Here is a 15,845-nt window from a genome sequence, read left to right on the forward strand (position 1 = left end):
TTCTGTGGACACATAACATTGGGGAAGAGATTCCACATTTAACTGCACACGCTTTTTGTGTGTGGTACTAGGGACTGAACCCGGGGCATGCTACCACTGAGCTGGGGAGCCTCCTGCCTCGACCTCCTGAGTCACTGCAATTACGGATGTGTGCTGCTGCACCCGCTTAGACACATGCTTTTAAAGTTATGGCCTTCAGCGAGGTGAATATATGTTTAAGGTTCTTTTCAACCAAGGAACTAATTTTTTTAGTCCAGCATCTGTATTAACAACTTTATTTTACCCTTTGAGAAGTTAGGATCATTTCCTAGTTGAGTCTTGGCAAAACTAAAAGGAGCCACTTATTAGTGGGCATCTAAGGATGCCCAAGAGCAAAGCAGGCTGGGGAAGGGAAGTGTGGGGGCAACAGTTCTCTTTATTTTAGAAATGGGAGTGACTGCACATATGAAAAACACCACAATTCAAGGTGGAAAAAATGCATAAAAAATGATTCCCTGGCCCCTCCCCCTGGTACTCAACGCTGCATCCCCGACTGAGGTAAGGCTGTGCCGTTTCCCACGGCTTCAGAACAAAACAAACAAAACAACGAGATCACCAACCCGCCCTGGTAAAAACCCTCCGCTCTCCGCTGCAGAGTCCCGGGCTCTGGCCCCTCAGTCAGACTTCTCCTTCTCCTTCATGTGTAAGAAGACGATGCTGAAGATGAAGAGCCCCGCCATCATGGAGAAGGCACTAGCATAGTAAGGATAGGCCGAGGGGATGAATCGCTCATACTGGGTGTGCTGGAGTGGCCTCACTGACACCTGCAACAGGACAGAGATGGCAGTCCCTGGCCACTGGAGGCCTAGGCAGGGAACTGCTGGCTGAAGACAGGGACTGCCCGCTGTGCATACCTGAGTGGAAGAGTACAGGTGAGTGTAGCCCAGTCGGTTGTAATCCACTTTAAACTGGAACACACCGTACACGTCGGGCAACTTAAACTGGACGCTGTATTTGCCACCTGGGGAAGAAGCGACACCAGGGGTTTCCTGGAGTGTTTCTCTGCCAGGCCTCATGGAGGCTAGCACAGGTGTGGGCTGCCCCCTGCAGCCTTCTCTGGCAGGAACTGCCTACCTTTCCTCTTCAAGAAGGTCCTCACGAAAGGATCTATGCGAACAAACTCCAGCTGAATGTCGTCACCATCAAAAGGGACCCACCTGCCATTGGAGAGCTGCTCAATCACGATGCTGTACTCCTGAGAGGAAAGGCTGGGTCAGCCGGGGCTGCCAGGGGCTGCAGGGTGCCACACCTGCAGGCAGTGCTGCCTGTGACTCCTGCCCTCCCACCACAGCAGGGAGCTCCCGAGTCCTGCAGCCCGTGGGAGTCCCTCCACTGTCCTGCGCTCCTCAGCAGGGCCAGTGCCCCGCAACACCTCTGCCTGCCCAAGGTGCTCGGCACAGAATCCCTGGCCATGGACATCGACCATCCATGGAGGCCCTTTCCATTCCCAGATGCGCAGGCTCTGTCACTGTCCTCATGCCTTGCTTTGCTTCTCTTGCCTGACAAACTCATCCTAAAAGCCAACCGAAATGCCATTTCCTTATAAACCTGACTTCCCGGGCAGTGAAGTGGCGCGGCCCCCTCCCATGGTGACACACAATCTTCAAAACGAGGCCTTCTGCTAGACATGGGTTAGTGCAGGCTCCACACCTAGACTGACAACCTTAGGGACAGAGGTGAATGTCTTCATCCTACTTTATGCCCCCGAGCCCAGGCACCAAAATGACCCACAAATGCTTCTGAGTCAAAGTGACTCAATCTGGCCAAAACTTTGGGCCCGGACCCCCGCCCCCGCCAGCTCTTACCACTAAATCAGTGACTGTGTAGGCATTGGGTGGGGCTGTCTCGCCCACCCGATGATGGGACACAGGTCCTACACGGAGAACACCCTCCTCCTTGAACACCCAGCGGGACAGGGCCACAGCTAGCTCATAGTTGCCTGTCTGGGAGTACCTGCAAGAAGAAAAAGGAGAGGCTGGCGCCCGGGGCCAACTTCTTCCTGGTGGTGCCTGATGGGACAGGCTACCCTGGTCACCAAGAGAGCACACTAAGCAAGGCTCTGTGAGTAGGCCTCATGCTCTCAGGAGCCATGGTTAAAGAAACTCAGAAGAATGAAGAGATGCAGATGCCCTGGGCATCACCTACACTGTAAATACACAAATCTCTAAAGGAATGCTGGTCTCTAAATAGCTCCCCACGACCGTGAGAGGTGTGGAGTGCCAACCTCAGCAATGTAAGCAACCAAGCCATCTTCAAAGAATTCAAAAGCCCCAGACGGCACACAGGTTTCTCCACACAAACAGCCTGCACCGCCCAGACCACGTGCGAGCGCCCCGGGGAGCCCCACCTCTGGGCACCAGGTGTGGCCTTCTGCACTGCAGAGTTGAAGAAGGCATCGCTGAAGAAGTCAAGGGAGCCGCTGAAGACGACCCGGGCGTTGTTCCTGGCCTGAAGCCCGGCAATCAGCAGGGTGTTCTTCCCCACCGCGTGGGGGTACTGGGAACAGATGGAGGTGGTCACCCACACACTGCCAAGGTGAAGCCAAAGCCACCAGAGCAAGAGGACAACAGGCTGGACACCTAAGTGGCTGTGTCCTCATCTGAGGGAGGAACCCGAGAGCACACCACTTCTGCCCACGTGCCCTTCCTTCCACCCTGTTCCCTCAGCAAGCGTGCCTCCGGCATCGTTTTTATTTTCCAATAAGAAAGTGTTTTGCCACCGGGCCTAAGAGGCGGAAGGTCAAGGTTGCAAAGGTCCTTACCTGGGTAATGGGTTTATCTGGGAAGAAGGAGTAAGAGGTAGACGAGCCCGTCAGGATGTCCAGGACCAAAGGATTGTCGGGATCCGCCACCATCCTGCAGAAGGAACGAAGAGCAGCCCGACACTGACCCAGGAATGAGCCCAAAGGACGAGGGATCGCCAGGGCCACTTCTTCCCAGGATGGATCCTTCTCTCTCAAAAGCCAAACACTTAGCTCTCCTCTCTCTACAATAAGAAATTAATCCCGCCCACATCTGCTGGGGGAAGGAACACCCCCAAATAATCACAAATTTTGGTTTAGCTTCTCCAAAACCAAGTGACCCTTCCTTCCCCAGGTTTCTACAGGCCTCTTCCTGCTCACTCACCCAACTCCTCGAAAGAGGATGGGATTTAGAGACGATTTCCCAACAATGGTTGGGGCCTTCAGCAGGTTCTCAGTGTCAGCCACGATGAGCGTGTGCTACAGAGCAGAGGGAAAGAGAGGTGTCCAGAAAAGGTTCCTCAGGCCTGGGAGTCCCTCTAGCTCCCTCTTGTCTTTAGGCTGAGCAGAGCTTTGCCATCCATGCCAGAAGTCTAGAAGGCAGTGGGCCTGATTACCTGGCCGAGGTCTGAGACATCATAGTTGTGATGGTCGATGACAGCTGTTTTCTCCTCATCAAACTCGATCCCACACTCACTGCCCAGCTCTCGGAGAGGGTCACCTGCAAAGACCCAAGAGATGCCTGCCTAAGCCCTTACAGTGGGCTCAAGCCAAACAGGGTCATGGCTTCCCCATGACTCACTCATCACTGGTCAACACCAGTACCCCGCAGCTGCATCAGGTCAGCCTCTGCCTCCAGGGATCACACTCTGAACTGATGGAACAAAACCACCACCTGGTCTCCTTCCACAAACACACAATGACAAAAAACCCCTCTGAAGCCAAGCCTGACCTGAAGAACCTGGGTTGACCAGGTTTCTCCAGTCCTTGTCATGCCCCATTACAAGGAACATACTTTTAAAATGTGTCAGTACTCGGGAGGCTGAGGCAGGAGGATCAAAAGTCCCAAGCCAATCTCAGTAACTTATGAGAGCCTGTCTCAAAAGAAAAAAAAAAAAAAAAAAAAAGGCTGGGGATATAGCTGAGTGGTAAAACGCCCTGGTACCAGCACCAAAAACAAAAAACATCGTCAGACTGCCCAGGAATGCTGAAGCTGGGTGATCAGCGCAGGGGACTAAGGATGCAACTCTCTCCCTACTTCTAGGCACCTCTGAAATTTTCCAAAATAGAAAACAAGGACTGAGTGTGTGGCTCAGTGGTAGAGCACTCGCCTAGCATGTGTGGGGCCCTGGGATCCATTCCCAGTACTGCAAAGAAGAAAAAGAAAACAAGGCAAAAATCAATTAGATGGGGGCTGGGGATGTGGCTCAAGTGGTAGCGCGCTCGTCTGGCATGCGTGCGGCCCGGGTTCGATCCTCAGCACCACATACCAACAAAGATGTTGTGTCTGCCCATAACTAAAAAAATAAATAAATATTAAAAAAAAAAAAAAAAAATCAATTAGATATCTGGGCCTTCTCTCTCTAAGGGACAGTCCCCAAAACAAAGCCAACAATGAAAAAAGCCCAGCCAGGGTTTCTACTCCTTCAAGCCCTGAATCTCACTGTCCGGTCACAGCAAAGCACAGGAGGGCCTGAGCACCCAGCAGCCTGCAGCCCCCTCACTGACTGCTGGCCAAGGCCCACCCAGAGAATGCCAACTTGACAGCTTCCATTTGTGAAGCTTTCCAAGCTCCCTGGAGAATGGAGGAAAGCACCAGAACTTCCCAGGTCCGACTTACCTATGTCTGAACTGGCAGCTACCAGGACACTGCCTCCCCCATCGATAAATGCACTGATGGTCTCCACATTGATGTTGCCTCCAAAATCTGAAAGAAGACATCAGACACAGTAACCAGGCTCTGCTCCCTGACACTCAGGGTAGGAGTGGGGGTCCCCTGTAGACCAGCCACAATCCATCAATATGGGACCCCCAGTGGGCCCAGAATGAAAGAGAGGGCTGCTGTGCCCCATCTGGAAAAGGAGCCCTCATTTCCCAAAAGTCAAGATTCAGTCAAGTCAAGTAACACCTCAGATTCATGAACTTTTAAAGGTTTAGAAGAAATAGTCAAACATCTACTAATGTTTGGGGACTAAGGATGTCAAGCGGGGCACCATATTTCAGGTCACATATAACTTTCACTTAGAAATACTGCTTTTCGGGCTGGGGTTGTGGCTCAGCGGTAGAGCGCTCGCCTCACACATGAGGGCTTTGGCAGTGGGAGCCACGGGAGGATTCTGAGAAGACCTATGTGACTTCACTTGTGCTTTCTCAGGATGGTCCTGGTGGCTGTGGAGACCAGGGGAAGGGAGTGAGGGTGGAAATGTGACAGGTTAGGAGGCCACCATGAAGTCCAGACTGTGATGAGTGCTTCCAGGCCACACAGAGGTAGTACAGCAGAGTGCAGGGTAGGGGTGGGGTCTTCCCATGGGCATGAACGTAAACCACAGGGGCCTTGAGGGGGTGCCTGTGGCTGCCACCCAAAGAGAGGGATTAAGGACAGTCCCAAGGAGCCCAAGCAACTGGAAGGATGAAAGTGCCAATTTACTAAGACCAGACATTGAAGTTTGTCAGACATCCACTAGGCATGGGGACAGGAAGGAGTCCATGAAAGGCCTCTGTGAAGGTCTGCATGGAACAGCCCCCTTTTCTGACTCTGAAAAAATTAAAAAGCACCTCACCTTCAAGTATAAAGAGTACTCTGTTCTTGGGGACGCTGCCTCTTATCACAGGTATAAAGCCATCTAGCCACTCTCCTGTGGAGGAGCCACTCTCCTACAAAGGCCAGAAGAGCCCCAGACAATTCCAAAACAGCTTCTTGGTATAGAAGAGGCTTTCAACCTGGGGTGACCGTACCCCTCAGAGCACTGTCTAGAAGGCATCTGTGATTATCACAATAGCAGTGAAGTAGCTGCTGACCTCTAGTGGGTAGAGGCCTGGGACACACTGAACACCTGCTTTGAAACTGAGGCAGCCTGGGCTTAAACGAGGCAAATCCCTGCACCTTTCTGAACCCACCTCCCATCTACAGAGCAGGATCCAGTATTGCCGGCAGCCTGTGTCATTCCCCTGAGCCGCTACTGCACGTGACCTGGGAATCTCCTAATTCCATATCGGGCGGGAGCCACTGGTGCATGGACAAGGGAGCCAGCCCATGTTTGCAACCTGGCGGAGCTAATGTGGTTACTGACTGCAGAAGGACCCAGAGGAAGGCCAAACCCATACCCTGGACCCTAAGCAGTATGAGCCTTCTCCCTAAGAGTGCCTGAGAGGACTTCCTGCAGCAGCATCTGCTGGTGTGGGACCCACTCACCAGGATCAAAAAGCTGACAATAGTGATGTGTGGACAGTGCTTTAAATAATGCTCAATCTCACAGAGACAAAGTTACTGTCTTCCCATTTATTTTCCAAGCTTTTTCTTAAGTTTGATACCAGCATTAGAATTCCTCTATACTTGCTAATCTCCTTTCTGAGGAGAGAACCTGTAGCAGGCAACAATACACGGTAGAAGTTACCAGCACTGGTTCTAGTCTATCTATTCACAGTTAGCATCTACCTGACACTGGCTTTCCATTTGCACTGGTGATACCGGGTTCATTGTTGGTTTATTAGTACAGTGACATGGAATGTGGTAGAAAGCAGGAAGGAGATACGCAAGTGACTAACCCGAGAAATACTATCTGAGGCTGGTGGCATCTCTCCCACCTCCCTTTCCCGATGTTCTCCAATCCATCTCCCCACTGCTCCTTTCCTTCCCAGTCTCTCCAAAAGCACAACTTGACAGCTTTTTCACTCCACCTTAAATCCTGACACAAGGTTTGGTAATTCATTTCCAATCTTTATTTCCTCAAACACAGACTGAAAGAACTCCCAAGGGCAGGCTCTATCCTTATTATCTCACTGCTGGACTATCCAACCACTGGACTGTGTATATTTCAAAGTCCCAAATACAGCAGAAACGCAGACAACCATCACTCTGCTGACAGATCCAGTCCAACTGCCCTCTCATTTGAAGATCTTAACTTGAAGAGTCCGGGTCACATCCACCCAACTACCCTTGCCTCCAAAAAGCCAGTTCCAATGGCATGTGCTGCAGGGCAATGGGGAGCAAGATAGTAAGTGACAGGCCTTTGGAGAAAAATACTTAAGGGATTTGGTAGAACCCAATCACATGTGAACTACAGAAAACAAAGTAACTGTCAACAAAGCATAGATGTCCTAAGCTTCATCAACTGAAGGGAGGGAGGGTTGCAGGGTACACGGTAGTGCAAACAGGGATAACATGAGTCCTTCAAGGAAAAGACCGAAGCAAATAAAGAAGGGAATCACTAGCATTCTCACCAAAACAAGCATGGCCAAAAAAACTGGGGATATTAGAAGAAACACCTAAGTAGGCTATGACCATGTGAAAACTGTTTTTCATCAAGATAAGCACCAGATTTGTTTTCTAAGGCCCTGGGGAAAGCTGGGAACCTCCCTCCCCAAACACAGTAGAAAGAGACAAGTTGCAGTTTAATGTAACTTTGTAACAAAATTATACACTGATGGAGTGGATTGCCTCCTAAAATAGGAATAGTGAAGTATAAGGGGCCTGGGGGCCTGCTCCAGGAATAATTTAAAGAAGATATTCTATTAATAGAATAGTGAAGATATTCTATTAGATAATTTGAAGAAGATTCTGTTCAACAATTAGCCCTCTGCTAAGCCTCTGAACATATCCAGCTGCTATCAAATGGGTAGGAGCGGGTAATTGTTAAGGCTTTTTCTCAGCTGGAGGTTAAGGTCAAATACCAACCTTCACAATGCCTCTTTACACTAATCCATACTAATAACATGCCAATCCCTCTTTCCACACAGGCAGACTCCATCAGGCGCTCTTCATTCTATCAGACCCTTTGCAGAAAAAACTTCCTTCTCTGCAGAGGAGCAGGGCCCGAGTTCCACCGTCTATGGCAACACTTGACCCCACAACCCTTAACTGTGCCCAGGTTAGAAATTAGCATTTTCTCTTCTCTTGGCAGCAGCAGTGCCAGGGCTGGCAACCCATCCCCAGACCCTGAACCTGCCCAAGAATCAGAAGAAAGCAATGGATCAGTCCGGGGCCCTGAGTCCCGGCGACGCGCGACCCTTACCTTCTACCGAGGGGGAGAAGATGATGAGATTATCATAGAGGAACTCCCCGTACTTAATGAGGGACAGGCTGGGGTCATCGGCGGTCTTGAATGTGAGTTCAAAGCCCCGATCTGGACGAGGAAAAAAAAAAAAAGCAGCAGTCAACTACGGCAGTCAGGACGCAAAGGGAACCAACCCCCTGTGCAGATATCGCGAGCCACTCCAGGCGGCAGGCCGCACCTGGGCGCCTGCTCCAGAAAAGCGGGTGTCAGGGAGGATGGTGATGCCCTCAGGCTCGGGCGTCCTTCCCACCCGTGACCCTCACGCGCCGTCCCCTCGGACCCCGCTCTCAAACCTTTCAGGCTCCGGAAGAAAAGCGAGTGCGTCTCCCGCAAGTTGAGGTTATCCAGCAACACTAAAGTGCGGGGGCCGCTGGCGCAGACCGAGCCAAGCAAGGGTAGCAGCAGCCATAAGAGAGACCAAGCACGGGCCGCCGTGCACCGCTCCATTTTCTTCTTTCAGCCAAAGAACCCACACCTGGACACCGGAAAGGTCCGGTCTACAGCCGACCAATCGCGACTCGTGGCCGTGGAGTACCAACCGGAAGTGATCTAGATACTCCCGGCCGGGCGTCAACAGCTGCGACTTTGATGGTAAGAAGCCGGGAGCATTTCCGGAAGTGCCCTAGTCGGAGGCGGATCCCTCACATGCTATTGGTAGAAGGGACTTGAGGCCCCGCCTCCCAAGAGGAAAAGGTTCAATACTGAAGAGACAGCTCTGCAGCCGCCACCAATCAAGGCCGAACGCCCTTTGGCTCCGCTCAGTCCGGCTCCTCCGCTAGTCCAGAGCCGGGTTCTGGCGCAGTCTGGTCCCTTTCGAAGGGATATTGTCCCGGACGGGGCGTGGGGCACTTGGCCACTTCCTTGGTCCTCACCAGTCTAGGGCAGACCGGGAGGCCCATCTCCCAAACCTCTAGAAGGAGAGGCTAGAGAGCAGGGACGGGTTAAGGAGGGATAAGGTCGAGGTCAGGGGCACTGCGAGCTCCTGCCTGCCCATCTCCGCCCCAGGGGAGGAAAAAATAAAATAAACCCCGTAGCTTCATTTGCTTTTCATAGATGGATACAATGTTTATTTTTATGTGGTGCTGAGGATCGAACCCAGTACCTCACGCGAGCAAGGCAAGTGCTCCACCACTGAGCCACAACCCCAGCCCCTTTTCATTGACTTTTAAGGTCACAGCCACAGGGCAGTACATTATTAGCACACACACACACACACACCCACTAGCTTTTGTCTAGGTCACTCTTCAGGAACCCGAAGGCCACTTTTGCTGAAAACACTGAGTCTCCACCTGGGCCCGTAGATGTCCCATGGATGACTGGAATTGATTGGAATGGGATGAGGAGGCTTGTTTCTGTCTCCCTTGTTGCCTTAACCTTTGATTCAGATTCTTCTGGGTACTATATGTAGGCATGGTCATCATTTGATATGTTTTGCCCAGAGCTATATATAATACAGGGTTAACTTGACTAGACTTGCCTGGCACCCTCTCAAACCCAACCTTTTAAGTCTAAAGACACCTACCAGCCACCATGACCAGAAACGCTCAAATTCTCTGAAAGAGCTCCACCTAGTCCCAGAAGACATGAACATTCCTTCCCTTTTAGCCTCTCCTCCCCCATGCATTTCCCTAGCAGACGCTCCTCTTCATTCCTTCTGGCTCTACCCCAAGTGGAGCCTCCTCCTGCCCTCCCTAGCCTACCCCTGCCACAGCTCAGGACACCTAAAGGTTTTTCCTTCACCTCGAGTCTGCACCTGACCTCATCGCTACAGCTTCATCTCTCTTGTCCCCGCTCAGGGCTGAATGTTGCCACTTGGTGCTTTTTGCTCACCAAACTTCTGCCACCAGGAGTACCCTCCCCATATACCCGTCTTGAACCTCCAGGACCTTCTGCCTTCCTTACAGGAGGGAGCCCCGCCCCACCCAACACTCTCCCTTCAGAAAGGCTCTTTGTTCCCCTTAAAGTCTCTGACCTGGTGGGTAGTGTAGTCAGAGGCTTGCCTCTGTGGCTACCTAAGCACCCCACCCCAGCTTCTCCAGAGTGAGCTCCTGGTCCTATTAATAGTTCCACAAAGGGGCCCTGGGTGACAGATTCTTTGAAATCTCTGACACTCTCCAAAGAAAAAAAAATACTCTTTTGTGTTTGCAGGTGCAGGGAGCCTGCTGGTTTTAAAATCTCGGGCCAGTGAGTGCCCATTCTGGACAGCTGCCATGGCCACAGAGATGCAGGGCCCAGGGATGTAGTCAGAGAGGGTCAGGGAGGGGATTTATTCTAAAAGGCAGTTTATTGGGCAGCCTAATGTGAAGCAGCCTTCTCAGCCCAGTGGAACCGCCCTCCAGACCTCTTCCTGTGCCCCTCCTGCAGGGCAAGGCTTCCCTCTGGAAAGGGGGCAAATCACATGGAGGCACAAATTTCAGTCACCAAGATGTCGCGCATCATCCAAATGCTGGGGCTGGTGATGAAGGTGCCACGGCAGGTCCGAAGCTTCTGAGGCCATCGAGGCAAAGGACAACACTGGTAGGCCCAAGTTGCCGGCTCCAAGGTGGGAGGGTGGGTAGGAACACTGATGCGGTGCACGGAGCCGGGGCAGGCCTCTCCGAGGAGGACGAGGAGGAGGACCGCAGTCTCTGACGGCCAAGCCCCAAGCCCCAGGCATAGTGACTGAGGGCCCCCCTGGGCCCCAGGTCACTGTGGGGGGAGATGGGAGGAGGCCTGGGCGGGGCCGCCCAGCAGTTTCTTGGAGCCTAAAGGCAGGTGGTAGAGGGCAGCCGCCATCACAGAGGCTCACTGCCAAAGTTGCTTTTGCTTTTCTTCCGCCTAGCTTTGGTGAAGGGGATGTCGAGGGACTCGAGGCGGAAGGGCCGGGGCTGGGGCATTTCAGGGGCCTGGGCAAGCGGGATGGCAGAGTTGTTGCTGAGCGGGGAGCCGAGGCCTGGTGGTGAGTTGTGATGAGCTGTGGAGAGAGGGCAGGGCTGGTGCGCACAGGCATGGAGAGAGCTCCTGGGGTGTGCAGGGTGAGGACGGGTAGCCCTCCCCTCCCAGCAGCGGGACCATCTAAGGCTGCTCTAGTTGAGATCTCAGCATTACATCTGCATCCAAAGAATCTGGCTGGGGTTAGGGGTTCTAAAGCCTCAAACTGAGGCAGCCTGAGCTCTCGGGCCAGACAAGCCGGGGTTCAAAGCCCAGCCCCACGACTCCCTAGCTGTGCAACCTCGGGCAAGTCACTCCACCTCTCGGAGCCTCAGTTTTCTCCTCTGCAACATGGAGGACTCCGCTGATGCTCATGTCCCTTCTTTCGGACTCCTGCCCTTACTCCTCAGTCCATTCAGTCTCTTACATAACCTCTGTATAGAACTAGGATTCATGCCGGGCGCAGTGGCGCACACCTGTAATGCCCTCTTGCCCTGCCAGCGCCCTTGTGGTGGTCCTTGAAGAGAGTCAATCCTCATTTGGGGAAAGTCACCACACCGGCATGAGGAAGCTGGGGAGTAACCAGTTTATTGGGCAGCCTAAAAGGCCGTTTATTGGGCAGCCTAATGTGAAGCAGCCTTCTCAGACCCGACACACAGCACCAAGCCAGGGCCCTCCTGTGTGGCAGGGGAGACACCAGCCACACACACAATCTTCTCCCAAGCACCTACTATGTGCCAGGCCCTGGCTTGGTTATTTCCCCACCTCATCTCCTCTAATCCCACTCATTTTATTGCTAAAAAACACAAGGCTCATGGAGGGAGAGGTGTTTTGAACCCAGGTCCATCAACTCCAGAACCACCCCCCATGCCTCTCCTAGGTGTGGGGGAGGGGACACAGGTGCACAGGACACTCACTGAGGCTCTTCATGGGATCTGAACTGAGGATCTGGTTGGCCCGCTTGGGACGGAAGTAGTTACTGGCAATATGTTCACTGTCACTCCGACTGAGCATCAGCTTGTAGCGGTCTTCCTCCTGCTGAGATGTCAAATCCTCGTGGGTCAAGACCCCTCATCTGCACAGAGCTGATCTGGGCCCCTGCCTGGGGCTCAGCAGCCTCCAGAAACCTGGTGAGTCGGGCTGGCCTGAGCCTCCCCCAGGCTGCACCACAGGGCTGGAGGGACCATGGCCCATGGCAGCACACCCTGCCACAGAACCTGGAGCCCCGGGAGCAACTCAGGCAGCTGGAGATCAGGCGGTCAGTCTCCAGCCAGGCCCACACCTGCCTTCCCTCCCTTGAGATGGGGAGTACCTTGTTCCCTCCTGCCAGCTCCAACAGGGGCAAGGGTGATACAGAGCCCAAACTCCACAGCACAAGAAATAGAGTACTCAGCCCGCAGCTACCCTTATGACCGCTGTGACTGGTATCTTGACCTCTCCGTCACCCAGAACAGACACTCCTCACTGCTGTCATAGACTGACTCTCCGTTCTGTCCCTCCCCAGGTTCCCAGTAGGGTGATCATCCACAGTGCCCTGTGCTACAGGGCCAGACACATGACCCACACTGGGCCAATCACAGAGCATCATTCTCCTGAACATAGTAATTGACCCAAGAACAGGCCCATAACCTGGGCAGAGCTAATGAGAACCTTTCCACCAGCTTCAGAGTGAGATTTTAAGGGACCAGGTCTCTCTTCCTTTTGGATCATAACAGTTTGCAGGCCATCTTTCCCATGCTGTGGAGAAAGTGTACCAAAAACAAGAGGTAAAGACATAAAACCCTCACAGTTTGGGCCCCTACATCCAGCCATGCCTGAAATTAGTCCACTTATATGAACCAATAAACTTCCTATTTTGTTTGTTGTTGTTAGTGGTGGTACTGGGGATTAAACCCAGGAGTGTTCTATCACTGAGCCACATCCCCAGCCTTCTTTGTTTTTATAAGACAGGTTCTTGCTAAGTTGCTGAGGTTGGCCTTGAACTTGTGATCCTCCTGCCTTGGCCTCCCAGTCACTTGGATTATAGATATGCACCACCACACTGGCTGCTTGTGACTATTTGACATCTGTCTCTTGGAACTAGAAGTGCTTTCACATAACCTTTTTGTGGTTGCAGGTTAACACTCTTCATTTTTGAGAGAGATTCAAGGTGGCAGCTTAGAGGAAGGTTGCATGGCTTGGGATTCAAGCAGCAGGAACAGACTCCTCAGTGAGACTGTGAACTCCTTCAGACAAGCATAGTTCGTCTCCCCAAACACCCTGACCTAGAGTGCTATGCAAAGTCTGTGGATGTGAACTGAACAGAAGTTTTTAGGATCTGCTTTGAGAACCCCAGATATCACTGATGACAGCTTCCACAAATGAGAGAGAACATTTGACCCTTGACTTCCTAAGTCTGGTTTATTTCATTTGGCATCACGTTCGCCAGCTCCATCCATCTGCCAGTAAATGACTCAGTTTCATTCTTCTTTGTGGCTGGGTAAAACTCCATTGTATATAGACACTGTTTTTTGAAAAATTTTTTTAGTTGTAGATGGACACAATATCTTTCTTTATTTATTTTTTAATGTGCTTCTGAGGATCAAACCCAGTGCCTCACATATGTGAGGCAAGCGCTCTACCACTGAGCTACAACCCCAGCCCTATATACTCTTTTTTTATTTATTCATCTGTTGGATTGACATATAGTCTGATTCTATAACTTGGCTTCATTGTATAACTTGGCTATTATAAACTGCACTGCTCTGAAAAACTGATATGCACGAATCACTATTAGTTAGAAGGGAAAGCAATAGAATAAAGGGGATTGAGAGGGAGAGAGGAGGACAGGGGAGGTGCTAGGGGACAAAACTGACCAAATTATGCTATTTCCATGTGCAGTATACCATATGCATCCCACGGTTATGCATGATTATGATGCACTAACTTAACAAAAATACTGATGTTAGAAGGGATACTGGTAAAGTAGAAGAAGGGGACCAAGGTGAGGGGAAAGGGAGAGAGAGGGGAAGTACTGTGACCAACCTGTTATGTGCAAATACAAATATCACCCCCCTCTTTGGTACAATTATGATGCACCAACAAAAACATAGAAAGGCAGGGGGAAAAAAAAGCAACTTTGCCTTTTCCATGAAGTTAAGCCATCAAAGCAGCCAGTCTAGCTCCAGACCAGCACAAGAGGCCACCCTGAGCTGCTCAGGCAGAGGAGCCTGGCTGGACATACTGGAACTGTATGATCTGTGTGCGTTTCTGAAACGTTCATAATGACTTAAGGCAAGGGTAGCAAATGACAGCCAATGGGCAAATCTAGCCCATAGATAAAGTTTTATTAGAACACAGTATTCATTTATGTACCATCTATTTCTGGTTTTGTGCTAGGGCGATGGAGTTGAGGAGTTGTGACAGAGACCACATGGCCAACAAAGGCTAAAGCGTTTACTTTCAGATCCTTTTCAGAAAAGGACTGTGATTCCTGCTATATAAGGATCCACGTTACTATTGTGCTACAAAACATGGGAGCTATGAAATTAAATGACTTTAGAATCCCAACTACTGCTCGTGGGCACTCTGAGGACCATTTTGGCCCCAGTGACCAACTAGGGTCTAGGGAATGAGAAGGTGCCATTTGTCTTCTAGGGTTGAGGCTCAAGCCTCTGTTGCACACCAGTAGGACAGGCTACCCCCAGCTGTCTACCTTTCCTCTGGTCCTTTGGAGCATATGTGCCCCTGACTGAGGGCCAGAGGGGACTGAAGTCCAGGTGCCAATGAGTGACAGAAAAGATCCAGGCTCAGGCTGGGGTTGTGGCTCAGTGGTCTGGGGTTGTGGCTCAGTGGTGAAGCGCTTCCCTAGCATGTGTGAGGTACTGGGTTAGATTCTCAGCCGCATATCAATAAATAACATAAAGGTCCATTGACAACTTAAAAAAAATTAAAGAAAAGAAAAGATCCATGCTCAGCCCTTGTTTCAATCCTTAGGCATGATGAAAGTAGCCCCCTTCCCAGTGGCAACGCTGGCCCCTTCGCTGTGGGAGCAGAGACCCCGTCCCACCCTGCCCGCTCCCATGGGCCTTACCATGTTTGGCTCCCCGTTGTCGGGTGCAGAGGTCTTGCGGGCTGACTTGTTCTGTTGCCCAGTTGGAACTGCTATGAGAAAACAAGAGCTGAAAAGCCGACAACGGTGGAAGGGAACAGGTGGGGTACTGTCCCAGAGGTGGGGTCAAGCCAGGCTTGGGCTAGAAACAAGCCATGTCCCAGCCCCACCTAAATGTCCTTGGGAGTGCTCAGAAGCCAGAAAAGCCACTCTCCCACTTCCAGGATGGTGGGTGGGTGGGGGAAGGGAGAGAAGTGGGGGAAGGGAGAGATTCAGCTGTTGCCCAGAGCTCATGGGAAATGGAGCCAGCTGGAGTTTTAACAGGAGGGTGCGGCCCTGAACCAACACTGGCCAGGGGGAGCTTGTGACTCCCCAGGTCTGTGCGTGGGGAGAGCCATAAAGATTCTGGCTGTGGAGATGTACAAGGCAGTGTTCCTCTGGTGAGCAAACTCCCGGAGGGTAACAGGTGCCCTGTTTTCCACACTTGGAATATTCCACAGTGTCTCCCTGGAACCCGTAAGATGACTCATACATGCTCAGGGCCTAGCTGCTATGGTAATGTCCTTGGTGAGGAGGCTCTGTGCTAGAGTCTTATCAGCCTCAACCTTGGTCTCAGACACTCAGCTTCTGGGGCTAAAGGAGCTCTCTCAGACAACACCATGTGTCACTGCGCCTACACCTGCCCACAGAACAGTAACTTTATACAATGAGCATACGTTCTAATGATGCCAACAGGGCTAATGTAACCTATGGATATCAATAAAGCTGGCAGCTCAGCGAGCAGCCCTTTTAC

General features: G+C 51.7%; 2 protein-coding genes across 5 annotated transcripts in view; both read right to left on the reverse strand.

The window, feature by feature from the left end:
* Positions 1-395: 395 nt before the first annotated feature.
* On the reverse strand, positions 396-8,617 carry Ddost (dolichyl-diphosphooligosaccharide--protein glycosyltransferase non-catalytic subunit). The gene is made up of 11 exons (XM_027937587.2): positions 8,346-8,617; positions 8,011-8,121; positions 4,620-4,706; positions 3,397-3,500; positions 3,165-3,259; positions 2,801-2,894; positions 2,387-2,535; positions 1,845-1,992; positions 1,114-1,234; positions 894-1,000; positions 396-803 (listed from the first exon to the last, which is right to left on the reverse strand). The coding sequence occupies exons 1-11, from the start codon at positions 8,497-8,499 to the stop codon at positions 654-656; spliced, it is 1,320 nt and encodes a 439-aa protein (XP_027793388.1). The 5' UTR covers positions 8,500-8,617; the 3' UTR covers positions 396-653.
* Positions 8,618-9,087: 470 nt separating this feature from the next.
* Positions 9,088-15,845, reverse strand: part of Kif17 (kinesin family member 17) — a 44,102-nt gene continuing 37,344 nt past the window's right edge. The window contains exons 13-16 of one of the 4 annotated variants that reach the window (XM_071617428.1): positions 15,035-15,105; positions 12,613-12,699; positions 11,880-12,000; positions 9,088-11,005 (exon numbers count right to left, since the gene is read on the reverse strand). In XM_071617428.1, coding sequence (XP_071473529.1) covers positions 10,827-11,005; positions 11,880-12,000; positions 12,613-12,699; positions 15,035-15,105 — 458 coding nt within the window. In that variant the 3' untranslated portion in view covers positions 9,088-10,826. Of the gene's footprint in view, positions 11,006-11,879; positions 12,001-12,612; positions 12,700-13,335; positions 13,466-15,034; positions 15,106-15,845 lie in introns of those variants that run through there. The other 3 variants (XM_027937520.2, XM_071617431.1, XM_071617430.1) reach the window with 3 other exon arrangements.

The sequence above is a fragment of the Marmota flaviventris genome, chromosome 10, assembly GCF_047511675.1.
Source record: "Marmota flaviventris isolate mMarFla1 chromosome 10, mMarFla1.hap1, whole genome shotgun sequence".
NCBI lineage: Eukaryota > Metazoa > Chordata > Mammalia > Rodentia > Sciuridae > Marmota > Marmota flaviventris.